We start from the raw sequence: 22,356 nt of genomic DNA, 5'->3' as shown, positions 1-22,356 counted from the left end.
TTACATCAGACTATAAATACTAAACTAGATGCCCTTCATCCTGCTGCTACAATGCAGCCATTTTCTCAGCTTGAGTATATCCATTATCCCTATAGCACACATAGCAAACAGAAGCTGGAGGAGGGAAGGAGACAGAGAATACTGTATGCAGGTGGCATGAGAGTGTCAGACTAATTTCATCCCCTGAAGGATTTAGGTTCAGGTATTGTGAAAACCTCCATGTGACAGATTCAGAAAGTCTTTAAAGCAGCGCTGTCCCTTCCAATTACCAGTTGCTCACAATTTCCCCAGTATTCAGCCGCTAGTTACAGAAAGGACTTTTAAAATGACAAGCGAACATCCAGCTGCCATATCTGCTTCACTCAGTCCCATGTCTGATCATTTTTTATGTGATACAGAAGCTAAACTGACTATAAAGATTCTTTCTGAATGACGCATAAAGGTTACAGTAATAAGCTGGTTCCCATAATATTTCCTGGTTTTGTGTTATGCATTTTGGCTTTGCTGGCACACAAGAGGTACGTTATGGAATGTGATGTTTGATGAAGTTGGTTTTCTGCATACATATCCCTTCTCGGAGCTGCAATTCTAAGGGGTCGCTTGCCATTTGCATCAGTCTGGTTTGGCTGAGGTTCCCTCATGAGCTGCCAGTCTATTAAAAGGAGTGTGAAGATGTCCATGCAGAGTCAGCCAACCTGGCTAGAGCAGTTTCCCCTTGCATTTCCATGCTGCTGGATACCACTCCCTGCAGAGGGATTTGGACTGATGATGCAGTGGGTAAGGGGACATTACTCCTTAGAAACATGCTTGAAGGCCTGCTGTTCACCTCACTTCCTGGGTTGGCAGTGTTTACAGCACCGTTGCTCACTGTCCACAGGCAAGGGTAGTGGCTGGGAAAAAAAAAGCAGTACAAATTGAATTACCTATTTCAAAGCATTTTTCACCTGCAAGAGATTTACCACAGTAAAGTCAAGTGCATTATCTGCTAAAAGGCAGCTATCGGCATCAAGTTACCAAACTAGATCAGCAATCATCAGACCTGGTGACCTTGGGGAAGGCATGGAGAGAAATATGTGAGGTTTCAAGATTTAAAGATATTTTTTGTGAATGCTTACAAATTTTAAAGAATTGCAGCTGGTTTTCCTGGCACCTAAATTAGAGAAGAAATGCGTGCATTTATTTTGGGAAAAGAAGGGGAAATACTTGATAATTAATTGACTCTCTGCTTCTAAATTCCATCCATTCCTAGAAGTGTTTACTACCCTATTAACAATACTTTTACAATAGAACATGAATTAGACTGTTTCATCCCTGTATGGGATTAAGATCCTCATTTCATGCAGGAGAACAGTGAGAAATATATAATGAAAAATAATTTGGCTTTAAAATGCTCGCAGACTGTAGACACCAGAGTTCTCTGTGGCTCTTCCAAATCCTGGTTTTCAGCAGTGCTGGGGAAGAACAAAGTTCCCATTGATTTCAGAGCAGGAGACAATTAGCTTGTTGGACAGATTTGTCCAGGAATGTTGAATTGGGCACTTAGGACATGTTTCAAATCCTGGATACCAATTAAAGCTTGGAACAAAGTGTGAATCACCAGGGCAGTCCTACAAGCCTCACTGCTCCTAATAACAGTATTTTTCCTGTAGCCTTACCTGGGTCCAGGGCTGGCAGCTCCCTTTGTGTGTGGTGCTGAGAGCAAATTAGCGTGTGGAGAGGATGGCAAAGTCCAGCTGTCATGCCCTGAGAATACCTGGAGATTATTGCTTGAGCTCTCAAACAAATTAACTTTGGGAGGGGAAAAATAAAAGAGTAACAAACAAATCCTCAGTGACTATTGCAGAGACATTTTTTTAATGCTACAGAACAACGGTAGGCCTGAGGAATCAATCTGATCATGAGGTTCCATAAGTAAAAAGACAAAATTCATGTGTTTATTAAGAGAGTAGCAAGATGCCATTGTAATTCTAGGTGTGATATATTAGAAGATACAGCATGATAGACATAGGATATGCCTTTTTGCAAGTCTAATAGTCTCATTAATGATATTTGCCATATGAGTGGCAATGTTTTGATACTTCCCTATAACTTGAGCTTAAATATTTCCATTAAACATGATGCCTTGCTAAATTATAATTAGCAAACAGATTACTTTATCCTAACTCTTGCTTCTGGCTGATTTCATCTGATTAGAGTGGAATCAATTTCTGGAACTCTGCATTCAGATCTAGAGAGTGAAATAAACTCAGAAGACATTTTGGCAATACCAAGATGCCTTCATCTCAAGTCAGCTCCTACCATGTTCCTAAGGGCTGCTTTGACTCAAGAGCATAAATGTTTCACGGCATGACATTGGAAGAAGGCTTGCAATGCTCTTTTTGTATAATTAGAAGTTGTACTTTAAGCAAGTTCATTCACCCTCATTTATAATTAACAGTTTCAGTGCACCCAGCTCTTTGTACCTACTTTTTGCTGTCTTAACCATACTTTGTGCATGCAGGTTCAGTGCAGTTTGTTACATACTTATGCTCTTTCCTAGCCTCAGCTCTTGCTTGTTTTAATGCTTATGCTAATCTAAAGCAAGGGTCAGACAGGCAAAGAGCGTCTGTTCCCTGGAAGCAAAGCAGCTTTAAAGTTGTACCTGCAGGGGAATGATTTCTCTGCATGTAGGAAGGTGGGTACGGAGCAGCCCGATGCCCTCGCAGTGCTGAATATCGCTCGTAGCCATGGGGAGCATGTGGAGCTGCCAGAGGCAAAGGTCCAGTGTACTGATAATTAGAGCTCCCTGATGCACACATTGTATCTGGGTTGGAAATCACCCAGCCACCCACTTTGAGGGGAGAGAAAGAAGAAAACTATTATTGCACTTAAACACTGCAATACGATAACGAAAGTAATCAGCCTTCTTGCAGAATCAGCTGTGCCTCAGAAACACCAAGCAGAGTCCAGAATACTGCTTTATGGTACAACTGGCAATTAAAAAAAGCCCCACCAACCAACCCAACCACCAATCCCCCAAAAACCCCAAAACCACTAACCCTAAAGATCAAGACCTGAAAACAACTAACAGGAAATGTCACAAACATCAAAGAACAAATGAAAGAAAAACTGACTATTAAAACAGACACCAGTTCTGCTCCCCCCATTTTTTTACCTGTTCACTCATGAGAAGTAATTTTATGGGTGACAAAAATATTCACAGTTACAAATACAAAACAAATGGGGGAGAAAGCCCTAAAAATGTCATACAGCATCTTGATTCTAATACTTTTAATACTGAAAAGTAGATCATAAGCAGAATGATTCCTCTGCAGAAACTGTTGCAATATTTCCTACTGTGAGGTTTCTTCAATCTTCTTTACTTTTTTAAAGGATTCCTCTCTATGAACATAATTCAGGACCCAGTGAATGACTGGTGTGATCCAGTTAAGCAAGTCCCAGGTTCCCAGCACCTATCATATCACACAAATCTTCCAGCTGACATGAATAAAATCTCACAGTGAGAATATGTCATATGTTGACCTTCAGAGACTGTTTCTGGAGCATCCTTGGGATGGTTTCTGAAAAGCAAAATACTTAGTAGTAAAACTTCTCATTGAGAAACGATAAAAGAAAGTTAAAACCAGAACTATTCACAAAAAAAAAAAAAAAAAAGTAGTTTTAAAAGGAGTGAAGTCCATCTTCTTTAACCACTTTATACACAGCAGTAGATTTTTCTGCAGCCTGCCATAAAGGAAGCAGGAACTTATGTTTCATGGCATACATTAAAATGTTCTTAAGTTTGTGCCAAATTCAAGGGTTGAACCTGGAATTCTAAATCTACCTGTGGGCATGGTTTCTGCTTGCATGAACAGCCTCAGCCTGGCCTGGCCTCCTGCCCAGACCAAAGCAGGGCTGTGCGCCACCTGCTCAGCCAGGCAAGCCCAAGTCAGCAGTCCCCCTCCACAGCTGGAAACCCTGATGCTGAGACACAGCAGCTTTTTAAGTGGTGAGAAGAATGGAAAGAAATACAGATTCTCTTGCAGGTACGTAGGAAACTTTATGTCTGAAGGGGGCCTACAAGGATGCTGGAGAGGGACCCTTCATTAGGGACTGTAGCAATAGGACAAGGGGTAATGGGTTTAAACTTAAACAGGGGAGATTCAAGTTAGATGTAAGGAAGAGGTTCTTTACTGTGAGGGTGGTGAGGCACTGGAACAGGTTGCCCAGAGAAGTGTTAAGTGCTCCATCCCTAGCAGTGTTCAAGGCCAGGTTGGACAGAGCCTTGGGAGACACGGTCTAGCACAATGTGTCCCTGCCCATAGCAGGGAGGTTGGAACTAGATGATCTTAAGGTGCTTTCCAACCCTAACTATTCTATGATTCTATGTGTCAGAAGATACAGGCGGGTCCAAACAAAATTCATTAGCAATTATAGATTGGAATGCATAATTTGGATGCCCCTCTGCATTAGCAGGGAAGAGGAAAGTAAAACTTTGAAAGATAAACTAGAATGTTTCCAATGGAAGCATCTCTAGCATCTTATATAGCTAGCACCTACAGGTTACTTTAAATAAGCACATCATACATTATTACACAGATTTAATAGTAGCAGTGTAGTTAAATTACAGTTACAGTCAATTTCACTTGAGCTTTGTTTTAAGACAGCTGCATTTAACTATTGTTCTCCCCAAGCTATTAAATTATGGGATTCACTTGAGTGCAAGTACAATGTAGTGAACACACACGGTGTATAACATTACTGGGGTAGTTCACACCATCTCATTTCAGACTTCCTGTGTAGACAGTGCTAAGTCCTAAGATCCCCAAGAGGATATTCACTCACTTGAGACCCCAGTGTAATAATTATATAGAGTCTCCCCACTAATATCAGTGGAATAACTCTGAATTTAAGGCAGCAGAAACAAGATTAAGTTATATAATGTATCTTTCACATTGTGATGCCACAGATTTTACAACATCAGCAGAAAATGCTACAGAAGCAAAAAAATCTGTACTCACCTTTCTTTCGCATCCAGGAAGGCTTTGGCAAAGGGATTATACTTGATTTTGAGAGCTGTTATCTTGAGTTTACAGAAAACAAGGCATGTTAGTGAAGGAACAGAAACTTGACAAAACATGTTCCAGAGTAATCTAAGTGGAGCTGCCTAACAAAACACATGTTTTCCAGGGTTGGTTAGGAGACAGCTTTGCTCATTGCAGAGTGCTTTGTACTGATCAGTGCCACAGGCAGAACATCAGTTGAGGCAGCCTAGTGACATGCTCTAGTCTGGCAAATTCTGTGGGAGGGTGGACCCTTTCAAGAGAGTTTAAACACTGAAATCCTACCAAGTATGAATCAAATCTGCAGCAACACTAGCATGGGATGTGGCATGTGAGTTAGCAGTTGTCACAGTCCAAAGCATCTCCGAATTACAGTTTTGGGGTTAAGAATAAATTTTCCCGTGGAATGTTGTGCGGTTCTGCCATTGTATATATCATAAGGAGTGGGAATAGGGCTGTCATTATAACTGTCAGCCATTGCTGGAGAAAGATACTGGACTTGACTATATTTCTTTTTTCCAGTATGGGATTGGGATGCCAGGACAGATGGGCCAGTCTGGAATAGCTGTAGCAGGATATTAGGCTAGACCTGGCTTAGTACTGCAGCCAGACACTAGATTAGAAAATGTTCTGCTGCAGAGAGAAGACAGTGTTAGACTGGGTGAACCATTACACTGCATGGGGCCAGTAAAGAAACAAGAGAAGGCATGCTGATCTTCTAGTCAATAAGATTTAATATATCTCATCAATGGTAACCAAAAGCACAGTGTGGCATCCACCTACCTCTTCATTTTGGTAGGCCGTCACAGCTATGAACTGTGTCTCAGGGAAGGAACAGTTCATCACCATCCGGTGGGGGCCTCCTACTCGAACTATGTGTACCTGAGGCTCATATTTATGCAGGGAGTTCAACATTATCTGCAGAAAACAAAACAAAGAGACAGACCCCAGTGCCACTTTGGTATCCCACAGCGGTTCTTTTGCTCTAGCTCTGTAATAGACCAGATGTCACTGCTAAAGTCAGTGATTACTGAGAGCAGAAGGGCAGGTGCTGCCTTCTCATGACTGGGGTGAACAGGGCTGAACAGAATGAGACTTCACTGGAGTTGGATTTAAAGCTTTTGATCTGGCAGCATTAGTGAATATTTGTGCTGGCAGCTGTGGTCTTCAAAACACTGGGCTTCCGCTGCACTAGAGGCTGTTGAAACAGTTAAAGGGCAATCCCTGTCCCGTTTCTACTGTCTGAAAGAATCACCATCACAGAAAACAGGACAGGAGGGAGCTGAGGCAGTCACCTAGTCATCTTTCTGAGCAAGATGAAGTGAATCTAAACAAGTCTTGGTAGACGTCTCTAACCTGGCTTTTTATTTAGTGACTTTTGCTTGGGCTTTTCTCATATGGCTTTTCCTCCCCTGCTTTCTACTTTACCATATGGACATATCACATTCCCCTGTTTTTAACCCCGGGGTCTCTTTGACCCTTCAAGTTGGTTTTCTGTAGCTTTTTTACTCCCATGCATACTTCTCTGAGACCTTTGACTTTTCTAAAGGTCCTGGATACACGACAAGAATTTGCGAATTCAGATCCTGTTCTATGCTCCACAATAAATTTTGTGTGCTGATTCCATGTGTGACTTAGGAAAAGTCAGGTCATGTTTGTGTTCTCCGGTCTGTAAATAAGAGACAATTTCCTACCTAATTAGGGTACTAAGCTTACAGAATTACCTCAAAACCTAATGGAAATTACAGATAGAGAACATATACTATTTACATGAAAGAAATTGATTCTAGGATGACAAGTATCATCCAATGTAGGAGTTTTGTAAAAAGCAAACAAGCGAACAAAAGGTCTTGTGCAACATTTTACCTTTAGATGCATCATCAAAAATAAAATACGAAACAAAATTAATTTTCCTGTTTGCATTTTTAAGGGGTTCAAAGAGAAAGTCATTTATTTCTGGTACATGTGGTTTCTTTCCAAAGGCCAACGCTGATTCAATAGAATATTGATAATTATCATGATGCAAAAGCAGACATAGTAATTATTTCATTTAGGAGCAGCCTTTTATTCTGCTATCTGACTCCTGCCAACATTCCACTTATACCAAACAACATGGGGGAACACAACAAAAACCTAATACCCGTGACCATTTTTTCCCCTTTTCTCTGAAGTCCTATGTAAAAATCCCCAGCACACAAGACCAACTCTGAAAAGCCCCCCGATGATTAAGTAAACCACAGCACTCTGTCTCTCTTAACATCAAGAAGTCCATTAAAATCTGAAAGCGCCAATTAAGGCCTGTTTATTCCTGTTTACATTTGGCCTCCAGAGAATAATTGGCATCTGTGGGTGAAGAGGCCTGTAAGGGCCTCTATAATTACATAAATGCACCCTTGATATTTCTTGATTGGTAGGTGCTTGCAATTGAAGCCAAGAGGTGTATGGGGAAACATCAGGCCATACCTGCCCACTCCCATTGAGCTTGTTGGTAAGTTTGACTTTGCTGAAGGAAATGGCAGCTTTCATCCAATGGGCCCCAAAGTTGGGAGAGTCTGGGTGGATGTAGACGCAGCTGTGGTTTGGTGGCTCTGGCTTCCCAGCCGGCACCCATTCTCCGTTTACATACTTCCAGCGGTGGCCATCAGTGGGGGCAAAGTCCAGCAGGAAGGAATACATGGCGTTTGGGTCTAAGCCAGACACGCTGATCTTCAAAACAGGGAACATCCGCCTGGCCATGAAACAAAAAAGGGGGAGACCACTGGAAACTGGTTTTGAAGCACTCTCCTTAATATATCTGTGACCAGATGCTCACAGATTAGGTCATTGTGAAAAACATCCTCCCTCTGTCTAGCTGAAGAAGTCTCTTTAAGATTAATCCTTCCTTTTATTTCAATAATTTAGGAAAAAAACATGTTATCGCTAAAGTAGGACACTAAGGTCTTGATCATGCCAAGAGTTATGAACAGAATGAACTGTGTAGAGCATCAGCAGGGTCCATGGGATCTGGACATGCTAAATACATCCTCAGGTGTGGGAAAAGAGGCATGAACAGGATTGGACAAGAGATGAAAATGGCTGACAAGGTGGAGCTGAACCACAGATGCACTGCATTAACTGTAGAATTCTATTATAAAGTGCACTTCTTTGGTGCTCAGACTACCTCAGCACACGCTCCTGTGCTCTGGCAAGTGTCCGAGTCCCACTTTGACTGACTGTGGCTATATCCTCTGAGATCACCCTGCAGGCTCCAGCAATCAGGACATAATCCCAGCCAGTTACTCTTCAGACTCCAGATAGATTTATTGACCATGCTATTCTATACAAAAGGCTTTTCTCCCTTCCCTTGAAGGGATCGTCATATTCTGTCATTTTGTGAGCAAAGTCAGTCCCTTCCCTCTGTCACTTCCTATGGTTCTTATGTTAATCCCCCAGATCTCCCACTTGAGTAATGGTTTCCAGGTAGTGCTATTATAAATACCCTAATAAGTCTGCTACATTTTCCTTGTGTAAAAATACTTCTTTACTTTATCAGGATTGTGACAAGTTAGTCTGGCATGACTTAAATTTAGTAAAATGCCTTTTTATCTCATTTTCATTGTTTTTCCCATACTTCATTACTCTTTCCTTCAAAATACGTCCTGAATTCTTATTCTGGTGATATACTTAAAAGTCTGCAGTTAGCTGAAATGTGTTTTCTCCCTGTCCTAAGTACAGCATTCTCATACCGTCTCACCATCATTAAATAAATCTCCAGTTTGAGAAGTCTGGTTAAAATCCTTGCCATTAGACCTTGCACCTGGCAGTTTTTCCAGTAAATTGGTCCCATCCTTCCATGTTCCCTGACCTCATCAGCTTGATCAGGTGGTTCTACTTTTAGTTTCACCTTAGATGCAATGTTGTCCTTCACTAAGCAATAAATATCTCTCATCAAGTCTTCCCACCCTCTTGAGCATTTAAAAAATGCACAAGAAACCCTGCCTTTGTTTAGTTTTGCAAAAATGAGCCTTTTGCTCTTAAAAGTCCAGTGTCACCTTTTCTCAGTCTCCTTTTAATTATTATTTTCTCTTTTGTAAAAGAGATTTGTGCAGTTCACAGCTAGATTTTCAGCAGTTTTCTGTCTGTCCTGGTACTTGTGATCCATATCATACAGCTCTGAATTGGCATCTCAGTGCCTGAAATTCTGCAGCAATAGTTAGTAGGGCTCCAACAGTTTCAGGAACTGGGGAGAAAATTGTGATCAGCAGAATAGAGGAGTCTTCCAGCAAAGGTATCCTGTTCACTAAGTTTCTTAACTTGTCAATAAATACACGTCTTTCCAGTGGAAGATTATTACAGCTGTTATGTATAACCTCCTACATTCTTCTATAAGAAGAGACCTTCCTGTCCCAGACACCTCCGTACTGACCTCTCCTGGTAACTGCCATTTTGCCACACCAAATTTTTATGCATAAGCCAGTGAATCTTCAAACTCCTTTTCTCGATGGGTACAGAGAGATCGGATACACCAAGCAACCACAGTAACTGCCTGTGATCCATGGCCATGGGGCTAAGGTAAGGTGGCTCTATAGGCTTATGTAGCTAGCAGCACAAGGTGTCCAAAATAGACAGCAAAGGAACTGCAGGCTCTAAAAGGACACAAGTCTCTGCCCCTACAGCCATTCTCTCCGGTGACACCCAACTGCAGATTGCTAACAGTAACATCCCACTCACCGCCTACTTTTCTGGATACCTTTAAATAGTTCTTGCTGTATACATTCATCACCTTCTGCTGACAGGAGAAGACAGGATTTGAGAAATTTGAGATTTTTAATCGAAGTACAAATCCTTGATGATGTAGGGCCTGTGCAGCACTGAGGAAGATATATTGAACTGTGATGTTTCTCACTAAATAGAAGCTTAGCCAGGGATTTATATGCTATTTTTAATGCGTCTTTCTGGCCAGGATGCACCAGCTATCAAGCAGGAATGTGATTAAAAGTGTGGATGCGCTGCTTCCTGCACCGCCTAGGCCCCGTACAATCAGTCCTCAAAGTAACACACTTAGATATTTAGCTGAAATTGAAGTGGAGAGGAAAATTCATCCACGTGAAAATTTAGTATCACTAGGTTTCTCAGAATTATTTGTGTTACATACAAATTGTTAATTCCTTTGCCCACAATGCAGACTTCCTTGCCTTTCTACTTGTGAGGCTTGAGTGTATCCCCAGAAGGCCTCTAGGCTAATGCCGAAAGAGAATACAGTCATTATCAACTCTAACCTCCTGTGTCACAGAGATTATAGTACTTTGGTGCATTAACCTGCTTCACATGCAGTTAACCTCTCCCTCACCCGGACCAGCATGTCTTGACTGTACAGATTCTAATGATGAAAAGCTTACCTTTACCTGTGCTGAGTAAGTGGCTTTACTATGAAAAACCACATTTGTTTGTCTTTTAGCATGGCAAATGATGATTTTTCCATATTTGCTTCAGTCAGGATGTTTGTTTCAATGACCAGGTAGGTACACACGTGACCTCCATTACTGCAATAGTTGAGCACCTCAGCCTCTTCAGTTTATTTAGAGCAGATCTGCTACAACTACTCCACAGTACAGAACTTGAGTGGGAAGGTGTTTGATATAAAACTTGAATGTGTAGTACTAGTAAAGTTGCTTTAGCATTTAAGCCTGGAAAGGGCTTCATTCCCCCCACTCATATTTGCCTGCATTCATCCACTGTGGATTCATTGATCCACATTCCAGATGTGCAGAGGGGAACAGTGGCACCTTCCTGCCCCTGGGCTGCATAGCTGATATGGTATAAACACAGAGCAGTTTATATTAAGGTACCATTTGAATACAGTAAACCTGAGCAAAATAGGAGACTGATTCCCACTACATCAGCTGCAGCTACTGGGATGTGTTTTGTGGTATAGCATGCGGTTTAATTGCACTGAAGTATATCCTGTTCAGAATATATCTCTCTTTCCTGTGTACCTAAGCATATTGCTATGGCAGGTGGTTATTATAATGAAGTTTGATATGGAGACATATTTATGTGTTAACACTGAAGTTGGTTCATCTAATTATGACATTTTGGGACCCTCAGTACCAATTAGAGATGACTGTCACAGCAGAGAGAATTGTGCATGCTAGAATTTGACCCTCGAGGATCACTAATCAATCAGCCTTTCATGCTCTCCAATGCTCCTGTATCAGGTTTCAGTTTAATTTCTGAATTTTGCTAACAATGTGTCTGCACAAACTGTCTTAGTTTTCACACACAGACCTTCAGACTGGCTGTTCCTGTTAATTGAAACACACAGTTTTCAAAAGCATTTATATGCCATTCAGGAAGAATCACTGAGTAAGTCCTACTGATTTAAGCAGCAGCAGAATTAGGTCAATATTTTTTCTATTGAGAATCCCTCTGGAGACAATCACTGAGGTTATCTTGAACCTGAAAAAACTCAGCACTCAATGGAAACTGTCTCAAGTTCGTCTCCTTTTGAACTGCATGGAGTTGCTCAGAGAGCTTTGCTGCAGGCCACTCTCTGCATTCTTTTTTTAATGAGCTGATGTGTTTGTTATGGAAGATACTTTCAGAAATGCAAGAGATCCTTTTTCATAGTCCCTGATGCTACAGTGACTTTGTTAAAAGGATTTATGCAGACGACAGTGTGACATACTTTTATAATTTTTTATTTTGAGATGACTGTATTGATCATAAAGAATCTATTCCTGTCCCCACTGACATCACTAGAGCTGTCACTGGCTTTAGGAAAAATAGGATCAAGCTGATAAGGAGTTTACAAATAAGAATAAAGAAAAACAAGGGAGTTTACAAATGAAATAAAATGTAACCAGGCACATTTAAATGTCACAAGATTCCCTTATCATCATAAAAGGATTTTATCTATGTACTCACCTAGATATTTTAGAGAGAACTAGTATCACCGTGCAGTCACGATTTACACTAGCTGAGAGGAAAGAAACTGAAAACCCCTGTTGGTAAGGTGTGATGCTTTGTATGAATTTCATGAATGTGAGGCAAACCTGTCTTACCTCATTTTTGGTCACTTGCACTGCTCAGGAGTCTGTTTAAGCTACCACAAGATAAGTGAAAGTCCACTCAGAAGTTTGCTGTAACCTAACAGCAGTTTTTAAACCAATTTAAATGAAGCAAAAAGCAGCTTCTTGGTATAAAGAGAATCTTAGCAGAAGATTTCTGTCCCTGTATGTTGTTAGGAGGAATCAGAATGGCAATAAGGCAGTGTTACACCAAGAGCTGATACTTTGGGAAGTCAGCTGTCTTCTCAACAGAATAACCTTGCTAAGCCAACGGGCTGAATTTTGCCTTTCAACTGCTTTCATCCCTGTCCATTGTCAAGCTACAGTCAACAGTAATATCGCCCACAAATTCTGCTAAATCAAAGTCTGCAACATCAATTAAAGTCACACCGCATGATCCCTACGTGGATCTCCTGAGAGGTCTTGCAAAAGAAACCTGTACATGTTGGGGGGTGCTGCGGGTGGTGGCAGAGGAGTGGCAGGGGTACAATAAATAAAAACCTTAGTACCAAAAGTACTGGAGAACCTTACTGTAGTAGCTGTCTGTCTGTTACGGGGTAGACTCTGCTGTCAGCCCAGTTCAAAGCAGAACTTCTGTGAAGAGCCTCCTAAAATCCAGTGTCTCATTCACAATTAGTATCCTTGTCAAGTTTTCCTATGCCTTTCCTGTTCCCCAATTAGTAAGATATGTGATTCATTTACAACACAATATTTTGCATTTCTAAAACTGTGTGTGTTAACTGATATTCCACATTTGTTTCTGAGGGCACCGGCAACATCTACGGAGTGATACCATTGTGGGACCATGCAACCTGGACGGCACATAGGGCACAGGCTTATTGTACCCCATTCTAGTACAGACTGCTTGTACAAGCTGTTAATACCCACAGCCAGAGAGACAGGAACTGCAGATGGGGATAACACCACCAATTTGCTTCTGTACAGTAATTTGAGGTCTACAGTTAAGAACTTGCAAATAAAGGTAGATTATTAGTACAAGAAGTCATTCAGAAGGGTTTGAGAGGTACCATCAATTCCCTTGCAAAAGCTCCCTTTTTGTGCAGCCTTAAGCCAGTCAACATATTTCTCCAGCGTGCTTCATAAGCAGGAATAAAGGATGGTGGGAATGGTTTAGCAGTGACCAAAAAAGACCAGGGACACCCTATTCTGACCATATGCCAGTTTTAGGGGACTGCAAAGCTGTTACACGTTCCCTGCAGTTCTTTCAGACCTACACACACAGTTTATTACTATAGCAGTTAGCCCCCCTGGTTGTCATCTAGACTTAGCCCACAGTGCTGAGCAGCTCACTCACCTGCCATTCTTGGTCACGATCATCTCATTAGTGACTTCTCTGAATCTCTGCCAGAGCGTCGCATCCTCTAAGACAACCTGGAGCTGTTTCTCAGTGGGATCACCTTTGTCTCTCCCAGCCCGGAGTTCACTCTCCACTACGCTGAGCAGTCTGGAGACGGTGCAGTCGCTGGGTTTTTTGCAGCCCAGGTCTGCCATGACGACTTTACTGCCAGAAACTTCAGGTAGCTGTGAAAAGACAAAAATAACGAGCTGAATCAAAAAACATGCCAGTTTGTTGGGCACCGTCTGACAAACATGCTCTCCTCACTCTTTTGCCACTGACTAGCTCTTTCCTCTGGAAGTTCCAATGGGCAGTGACACCAGAGTGTGGAGGTTTACGCACACACTCCACACAAAAAGAGGACTATCTCCTAATTACCTGTCAGACAGTCAGGTGGGTGGCAAGCTGATGACTCAATTGGCTGCCTTGAAAGAAGAGTCCTCCATCCAAATTAGCATGCTTTTATCTTTTTTCAACCTGAAGTGGGTCTAATTGTTCTGCTTGAGAACCAGGTTCCCATTAATGAAAATTGTTTCATTTCCAGACTGAAACAATGCATGGAAATTGCATTCACGCTGATGGGGACCCTGACCAAAGGAGCTGGTAACAGTCAAGATAGTTACACAGAGAAGGTAGTCTTTAAATATTTTCACCAAGCAAGTTGAATAAACATATTAACCTCATTCCTTTGTGTTCCTAAATCAAATCATAATAGCAAGAGAACCTTTTACACTGAGGTTTCAATGCACAAAGAGAAGGTAGCAGCCCTACGCTCCGCTGTTGATGCCTACTGAGTCCATCCATTGGTCCCACTGTCATTCACAAAACCCCTGCTGCACCTTACAAGCAGCTGAACTCCCCTCTGGCTGCATTTTGAGGGACAAACCCCATGGTCCTGGGGCTGGATGTGAGCCTAACTGCCTGAGGCCTGGCATTGCTGACCTGCTCCATGCCCATCTTGTACAAAAACTCTCTCATCACGCCTAAAACAGACACTTTCCAGTCCTCAGGCTGAGACCTTCTCTGACAAGCCTAATCCAACTGCACATACCCTGCACAAAGAAGCCACCATTTTGCTGAGAAGCACAACATTTCAGCACTCAGCCAAGGATATGAGGAACTTGGGTCAGTTCCATGCTAAAGGGTTAAGTGGAGGCCACGTGGATATCAGTGACCCATAAATACTGGACTTTGACACATAACAAGGCATTTGAGTGCCTGTTTTCTCCTGGTGCATCTAGTTTTGATTGTGTCTCTGAAATTTCTGTCTGACATGACATAGTCAGGGACTTGATTATGAAAACATAGTGTTGAAAGTTGTTTTTAGAGAAATACATGTTCTGGCTCCTCATTGAGAACTTTGCATTTGTTTAATTCAATAGCTCCTGTTGAATTCCTGTGCTTCTGGTTCTTTCTAAAAGAGGAAATGACCTCATGGGTCACTGATGGGATTTATACAGACAAGAAAGAGTCTGGCAAATTTCATAAAACGGGATTTAAGTTAAATCAAGCTCAACAGATCTTGCCATTAAAAACCTGAGAGGTACCATCTACCTGAGCAGCAAGAGCCAGAGCTTGTTGATCTTATTTGTGTTGTATGGCACCTTATTTGGCAACTAGTTCTACACAGAGTAGGAATACTGCCTGAAAGTCCTCAGAACTGCCCAGCTGCAGGTGTGCAGCAGTGTGATGTTCCGCAGAACAGGACTTTAGGAGAAAGCCCTCAATTCCCAGCAACCTCAGCACCATTGGAAGGTTCAAGCCAGACAGGTCTGAGGTATTTTTACATCTAGGTAATCCCAATCATGCTACTTTCAAACTTCACACTCTAACACATCTTCCCTCTCTTCTTTTCAGGCTTTATATACCTCTTAAAATTGCCAAATCATAACAAAATTACCTAGATTATCAGTTAACTCACCTTGTGAGTTACACCAAAAGGTGTCAGCAACTTCTAGTTAATATCCAGCCCACTTTCACTGTTGAACAACTGAAGAATGTACTTTAAAATCTATAGGATATTTAGAAAGCACACTTGGAAGTGTGCCATATTGCATTTGGAAAAATAACTGCATCTCAGGTAGTATTTGTGTGTAACATGCAGTATGTTTAGGTTTAGGTTCTCCTTTCCAAATGCTCAGAGAAGAAAGGAGCTACTACTGTAATCTTCCCCTGCATGTGATAAAATGCTATAGCAAATGCATAGGAAATGATGTAAGACAGGTTTTAGTTTCATTATATTATAAATGTAAATAAACACAGAAATCAGAGCTGGTTGAGGTACTGGATATTTCAGTTCAACTTCAGGTTTTCAGACAGCTCTAAAATACATCTGTGTTATTTTGGGATTATTATTTTTAAGTTGAAGCCCTATTTCCACACAGCCTTTTTTAGAATCAGTTGCTCAGAAATCAGGTGATTTAAAGCCGAGGCAAGTAAAGAGACAGTAGTTCATAAAAGTAGCAATATGTCAGTAGTTATACACAGTTCTTTCTATAGACAAATAAAAAGGGAAGCAGCTTGGTTTTCAGAAGTACTGACTGCTCATCTCTCCCACAAGGCTTCAAGTGCAGTGACACCAGATTAGAGCCTGTGAAAACCAAATCCAATCTGCTTTCCTCAAGATGCTTAGAGCTTAAAGGACATCAAAAGCGTGCACAAAAGCAACAACAGCTCATGATGCTGGAAGAGTTTCAAAATGAAGCAGTGAAACGCTGTCTTAACAGCAGCCACTGGTGAATGGAGGCAAAGAATATGCTCAGCAAAGATGGATTGGAAATGGAGACAGCCACAAAGCAAAAGAAAGGGAGGTCCTGCCCTGAATGCATTGCTTGTTCAGAGCACTCCTGGGACAGAGCTGTGGAGCAGAAAGTATATGTGGAAGGAATGGACAATAGACCCATTCCAGTAATGAGCTGGGAAACAAGCGTTTCATCAATAAGACTGATTTTTTTTACAGCCAGTGTCCCTAAGAGAGAAGCATGAAGGCATTTGCTTTGGAGTATCATACCAAAATTTGCATCCTGCACAATAATAAAATGCACTTTCAGATACTAAATGTAAGTTACACCTGGGTGCTTATGGTTATCGCTCATACAAGGTGCATGATGCTTCAAAGTCTTGCGTCCCAGAGGAAAACAAACAACAAAACACCCCAAAACACAAATCTCTTAAAATACCTGGCATTCATACAGTTTGAATTTTAGTTTTATAACTGTGTTACCATAGCTAAGGATGCCTCCAACCACAAAATTTTCCAAAATGAGAGTAGTTACCTGTGGTTGGCTTGTGGGAATAGCCCAGTTGCTTTTTTCAGTGTGGGGAAGGGTGTTTCAGCTGTAAGAGTTCAGATTAGGAGCAATGTGTGATGTATGTAGGTGGGTTATTTCTTGGGCTGGAAGTTAAAGCTCCCTGAACCTGACATTTGAAGAAAAGGTAGCTAGCTGCAGTTACAGAGTAATACAGTAATGAGGTGACTGACAATCATTACCACCACGCATGGGACAGAGCAGGGCCAAAGGACAGAAGATTATTTATTACCCATCTTGCACTTGTCCCCTGTTTAATTAAATGAGCAAATCAGTAGGGGCATCAGAGGGAGCAAAGATGCTTGTACAAAACCTGCAGTGTTGTAAACTTTCCCTGAAGCCCAGCGGGGAGAGCTGAGCTCTTCTGAGCAGAGATCAGATTCCTCGTGGCTCATGGCCAGTCAGAACTAACCCTTACTAGCTAAAAAGGCAAGTACAGCACTCAGAACCACCTCCAGCCATGACCAGGATTTACTAATAACAGTTAGTGACTCATATTTTTAAATGAAGCAATGGGGGCTGGGGAGAGCAGTGAAAGAACAATCCTGCAACACTTACTGGAGTTTATTCCCCAAGTTACAGCAGGAAAAAGCAGGGTGTTATTTTCAACTTTCTAATTAAGCTCATTCTAAAAGCCTCCTGGCCACCAGCTGGTGAGATACAGCAGAAAGAAAAAAAACAAAGCCAAGAAAAAAAGTAATTAAAGAGGCCTTCCTTGCCTTGACATTGGATAGCTGTTGTTTTGGCCTTTAGGTGCATGTTTCCAAATAAAAGGCAGCCCTTCATGATCACATGAAATTGCAGAGAACAACACTCATTTTTTCCACCTCTAAAGCTCCAACTAAAGCATTCAAACAACTAACCCCCCCTCTGAACATTTAGTCCCAACAACACAGGGAAACGTAACCTCCATCGCCATAACACTCCCAGGAAATCAACACCTATCAACTACCATGGAATAATTAAGAGAGGATAAAAAGACAGCTGCTTTCCTTATGGTTTTTAATCATGGATCCAGCCCCTTAAGAGATTGCTAGGCTAGAAGAGACTTAGAGAAGATTAGCCTTTTCATTAATGTCAGGGGTGTGGGGATACTTTCAATAACTTCCACCAGGTAGGTTTCTAGCAGTGAGGCAGGCAGCTTGTTCAAATAGTACCTCCCTGCCTGGTGCTATAATTGAGATTATAACTGAGGTTAATTCTGAGCCCAGAAGGCACAGGAGGCTTTCCAGAACAACCTGTTAAAAAAAAAAAAATAAAAAAATAAAAAATTGGGGGGTAGTGTTTGGAAATTATCATAGAAGAGTTTGGGTTGGAAGAGCCCGTAAAGATCACCTAGGTCCAACTCCCCTGCCATGGGCAGGGACATCTTCCACTCAAAGCCCAATCCAACCTGGCCTTGAACACTGCCAGGGATGGGGCAGGCACAGCTCCTGTGGACAACCTGTGCCAGTGCCTCACTTCCCTCACAGGGAAGAATTTTAAATAATGATTTCAAATAAATATTAAAAACCCCTGATGCAGCACAGTGAGTTGATCCTGGCTGTCCCCAGGTGCCCACCAAAGCTGCTCTATCTCTCCCCTTCTCAGCTGGGCAGGGGAGAGAAAATAGAAGGTTCATGGGCTGAGATAAGGACAGGAAAAGATCATTCAGCAATTATGCTCACAGGTAAAACAGACTTGACTTGGGAAAATTAGTTTCATTTATTAACCAATCCAGTCAGAGCAGGGTAATGAGAAATAAAACTAAATCTTAAAAAATACCTTTCCCCACCCCTCCCTTCTTCTCATGGTCAACTTCACTCCCAAGTTCTCTGCCTCCACCCCTGCAATGGTGCAGGAGGTCAGGGAATGGGGGCTGTGGTTTGTCCATCATGCATTATGTGTTCCCCTTCCGCCTCAGGAGAGGACTCTTCACACTCTTCCCGTGCTCCGTTGTGGGGTCCCTCCCACAGGAGACAGTTCTCCATGAACTTCTCCAAGGTTCTTCACAAACTGCTCCAGTGTGTCCCTTCCATGGGCACAGTTATTCAGGAACAGACTGCTCCAGGGTGGGCCCCTTCCATGGGGTGCATCCTCCAAGAAAGAATGCTCCAGCACGGGTGCCTAGTGGTCCTCAGTCCTGCAGCAAACCTGCTCCAGTGCAGGCTCCTCTCTCCACAGGGCCACAGGACTGACAGGACATGCTCCAGAGCAGGCTGCCCACAGGATCACAACCTCCTTCGGACATCCCCCACCTCCAGTGTGGGGTCCTCCATGGGCTGCAGGTGGAGATCTGCTCCTTCATGAGCTGCAGAGGCAAAGTCTACCTCAGCATGGTCTCCATCACAGGCTGCTCTGGCACTTGGAGCACCTCCTCTGCACTGATCTTGGTGTCTGCAGAGCTGTTTCTCTCACATATTCTCACTGCTTTCTTCCCCAGCTGCAACTGCACAGGTTTCCCCCCTGCTTCTTAAATACCTTATCCCAGAGGTGCTGCCACCATTGCTGATGGGTTCAGCCTTGGTGAGCACTGGGTCCATCTTGTAGCCAGCTGGCATTGGCTCTATCAGATACAGGAAAGCTGCCAGCAGCTCCTCACAGAAGCCACTGCTGTAGCTGCTCCACTACCAAATCCTTGCCATGCCAACCCAGTACACTTGTCACGCTGGTGATAAATGTTTCTCAGTTTTAAACACTAATTATACCTTTCCCTGATTAGTTTTTCCTGCTTGAAGATCTTCAGTGCCATCTCCAGACATGGATTAACACCTAGAGCCATAAACTCTTCCTGTCCCATTTTGAAGATGAGAAAGTAATAAAAAAATACATTTAAGAGAATCTAAGCAAACTTTTAAATTTGATTTACAACATCTCAGAACAAAATTAATAGGTCCAGTGTTCATATGCAGGAAATCAAACATGCACCTTTGACTTGGATGCATAAATTAAAACTTTTCTGTTAACTATGAGAGTTAACACATTGCAGGTGTAACTGGGCTGAGGCATTTGATTCTGTCAGAAGTGGTGAGCTTGTCACATCCTGTTACAACTAGAAAACACTGAAGTACCTGCCCATGATAAACTAACTCCACATATTTGGAAGTAACAGCACTTTAATAGCTGCTATGAGATCACGTTGGCCAGCCAACACTTTGGAGGTACCATTTTTACACCATGCAAGTGTTACTCCACGCTTGCTTCTGCAGACATTTTAAAAGCATAAACTCTCAGGAATAAGCTCTCTTATAGGTGCCACAAGGGATCCCAAGAAAAACTTAAAAGGGTTTCAAATAGGCTAGCTTAAAAATATCAATCCCCAAAATTGGCATCTTAGATATACTAGTCCATCTCTAACTCATCAGAAGCTTTCTAAAGAAAAGTGAGAAAACAGAGAATTTTGTTCCCTTTAGGCACCTCCAGCTCTTCATGGCTGGGCACTTACAAGCCTGTACCCCCACTGATACAGCAACCGAGACTGAGCTCAACAGGAAAGATACAAGTGAGGAGAGGTAATAAACATCAACCCTCAACTTTGAGCTCCGTGCATCCATGAAATACCCTCTCTTGCAAATCAAATCTTGTGGAAAGAGAAGGGAAAGGAGCAGATAAGTACAGCAGTCTTCTGGAAGTCTTGCCACTGAATTTGAATGTGGTTTTGACAACACTGCTGCAATATTTATCAATGGATTCAGGGACCAGCTGCTGTAGCACAACCAATAAACAAACCCTTTCAGATTATTTCCAAGGAGCAAAGTCATCTACAGAATACACTTTCTCCAGAGGGCAGCTGATAATTTGTTGCTTAGATATTTCAAATGAAGATTTAATACTTCTTTGCTTTTTTGTTTGGTTGGTTTTTTCTTAATCATTCAGGTATTAAGTTCAACAGCTTTGTTATGTAGGAGGCTGAACGAGGCAAGCAAAATAGCTTTAAGCTATTAAATACAGAAAGGATTTATTGCCCTTTTAGGACTTAGATTCATAGCTCTCTTGATATGAAATAGATAGATCAACCTCTCCTGACAGTCTTTGGAAGCTCTAACCTTTTCAAGAAGATAAAATAACAAGGTTTCTGCATTACAGGAAGACCAGTGACTGCCTCTATTTCAACTACAACTTCTGGGTTTCCTGTAGGACAGAAATTTCCATTTTGTCAGCTCCGAGTCAGAGCTTGCTTAGAAGAACAACAAAAAAAGTAACTGAAAACTTCAGTCTCCCCCAGCACACAAGACTTACCACTGCCCTTGCAAAAAAAATGCAACTGCCGAAGTTTGCCCTGTCAATCAGATCAAAGTTTAATGTACTCTGAACAGCCCAATGCACAGCCCTGTTAACACTGCCAAGGAATATTACAAGCACAGCAAGTGTTTGGATACGTAACAGGTATAAACTCAAACAGGAACACTTTTTGAAAGTTTTTTTTAAAAATGATTGTATCTAACTCTACTTTTTACACACATTCATAACTCACTGGCTTTTTACTTCCACTGTACATCAGTGTTCGGTGTATTTATTCCACAAAGAGGCACGCTGCTTTATAACTCTTACCTCTGCTGACAGAATAACATCAATAATTATTTGCTCTGTAGCATGGACTAAGCCAATAGTTTGTTGGCACATGTAGGTTGACTCTTGAGGTAAATAAGAAAGAAATAATAAAAAGATCATCCTCACCTTAACAACTCGAGTTGCGCCAACCAGTTGTCTATCTGCATGCAGATACGCCAGTAAGCATTTGGTTGAGCTAGACACATGCTGGGAGAAGCAGCTGCACTGCAGTGGTACTTCTGCAGAGATCCCCTTACTTTCTTTGCTGTTTACACAAGACAATCACTTTAAAAAACAAAATGAAAAACCAAGAAAACAACAAGGAATCCAACCAGCAAACCAACCCACAGCAATTCCAGTATCATCTGCAGAATCAGCACCATTAAACACTTCGCATTAACCATAAGAGCAATTCATTTAATGCAATGACAACTTTATTGAAGGGGAAAAAAAAACCCAGCACCTGTAAGTAAAGCTTTCACTTCATTACAGAGACAGTTTTAAATTAGGAAAAAGATTTTTTATCAATGTAGAAATCAAACAGTGTAAATACCTAGAAAAGGCACAACAGCAAACAGATCAGTACAAACAGTACAAAACTTTGTAGAGAATTTCAGAGTTTGGTTTTTATTTTACAAAACAATTCCACAGCTGTTAAAAACATTTAGTGTTGTCACATTACAGTGAGGCAGGTGGTTTTAAGAAAATATGCCATTTTTGTGCTTTCTGCTCTACATGGTCAGTATTTGGTATAGTTGTAAACATCAGTATTTAAGACAAAGGTGTTTAAGTGTCATCCTCCTCAGATTTGAGGATCTCCAATAACAGTGATCTTACTTTCATTAATGTGATTAAGTACCAAAACTAAGCAAGAACTGTTCTCAGAAACTCAGAGGCTCTTTCAACCTCTAGCACACAGCACAAGGGGATGAGCTTCAAGTGCCCACACTGCTCCACGAGGCAGTTCCCAGAACATGAGTTTCTAACTGCATGTAAAAGCAACAGTGCCATAAGCCTCCAAATTTACGGCATGCCAGCTGCAATCTACCCACAAGTAGACTGTCATCCTG

At 41.8% G+C, this 22,356-nt stretch overlaps 1 protein-coding gene across 1 annotated transcript; it reads right to left on the bottom strand.

Moving 5' to 3' along the window:
• Positions 1-655: 655 nt before the first annotated feature.
• Positions 656-21,522, bottom strand: TBX19 (T-box transcription factor 19; the record flags this gene model as incomplete). Its single annotated transcript, XM_080612772.1, has 9 exons — positions 21,413-21,522; positions 13,407-13,633; positions 7,506-7,770; positions 5,826-5,960; positions 5,001-5,062; positions 3,499-3,560; positions 2,642-2,743; positions 1,656-1,788; positions 656-890 (listed from the first exon to the last, which is right to left on the bottom strand). The coding sequence occupies exons 2-9, from the start codon at positions 13,601-13,603 to the stop codon at positions 656-658; spliced, it is 1,191 nt and encodes a 396-aa protein (XP_080468898.1). The 5' UTR covers positions 13,604-13,633; positions 21,413-21,522.
• Positions 21,523-22,356: the final 834 nt, after the last annotated feature.

This window comes from Psittacula echo, assembly GCF_963264785.1.
Source record: "Psittacula echo genome assembly, chromosome: 3".
Taxonomy (NCBI): domain Eukaryota; kingdom Metazoa; phylum Chordata; class Aves; order Psittaciformes; family Psittacidae; genus Psittacula; species Psittacula echo.
The sequence above is the reverse complement of the archived record's forward strand: the minus strand, read 5'-3'. Positions and strand labels throughout refer to the sequence as shown.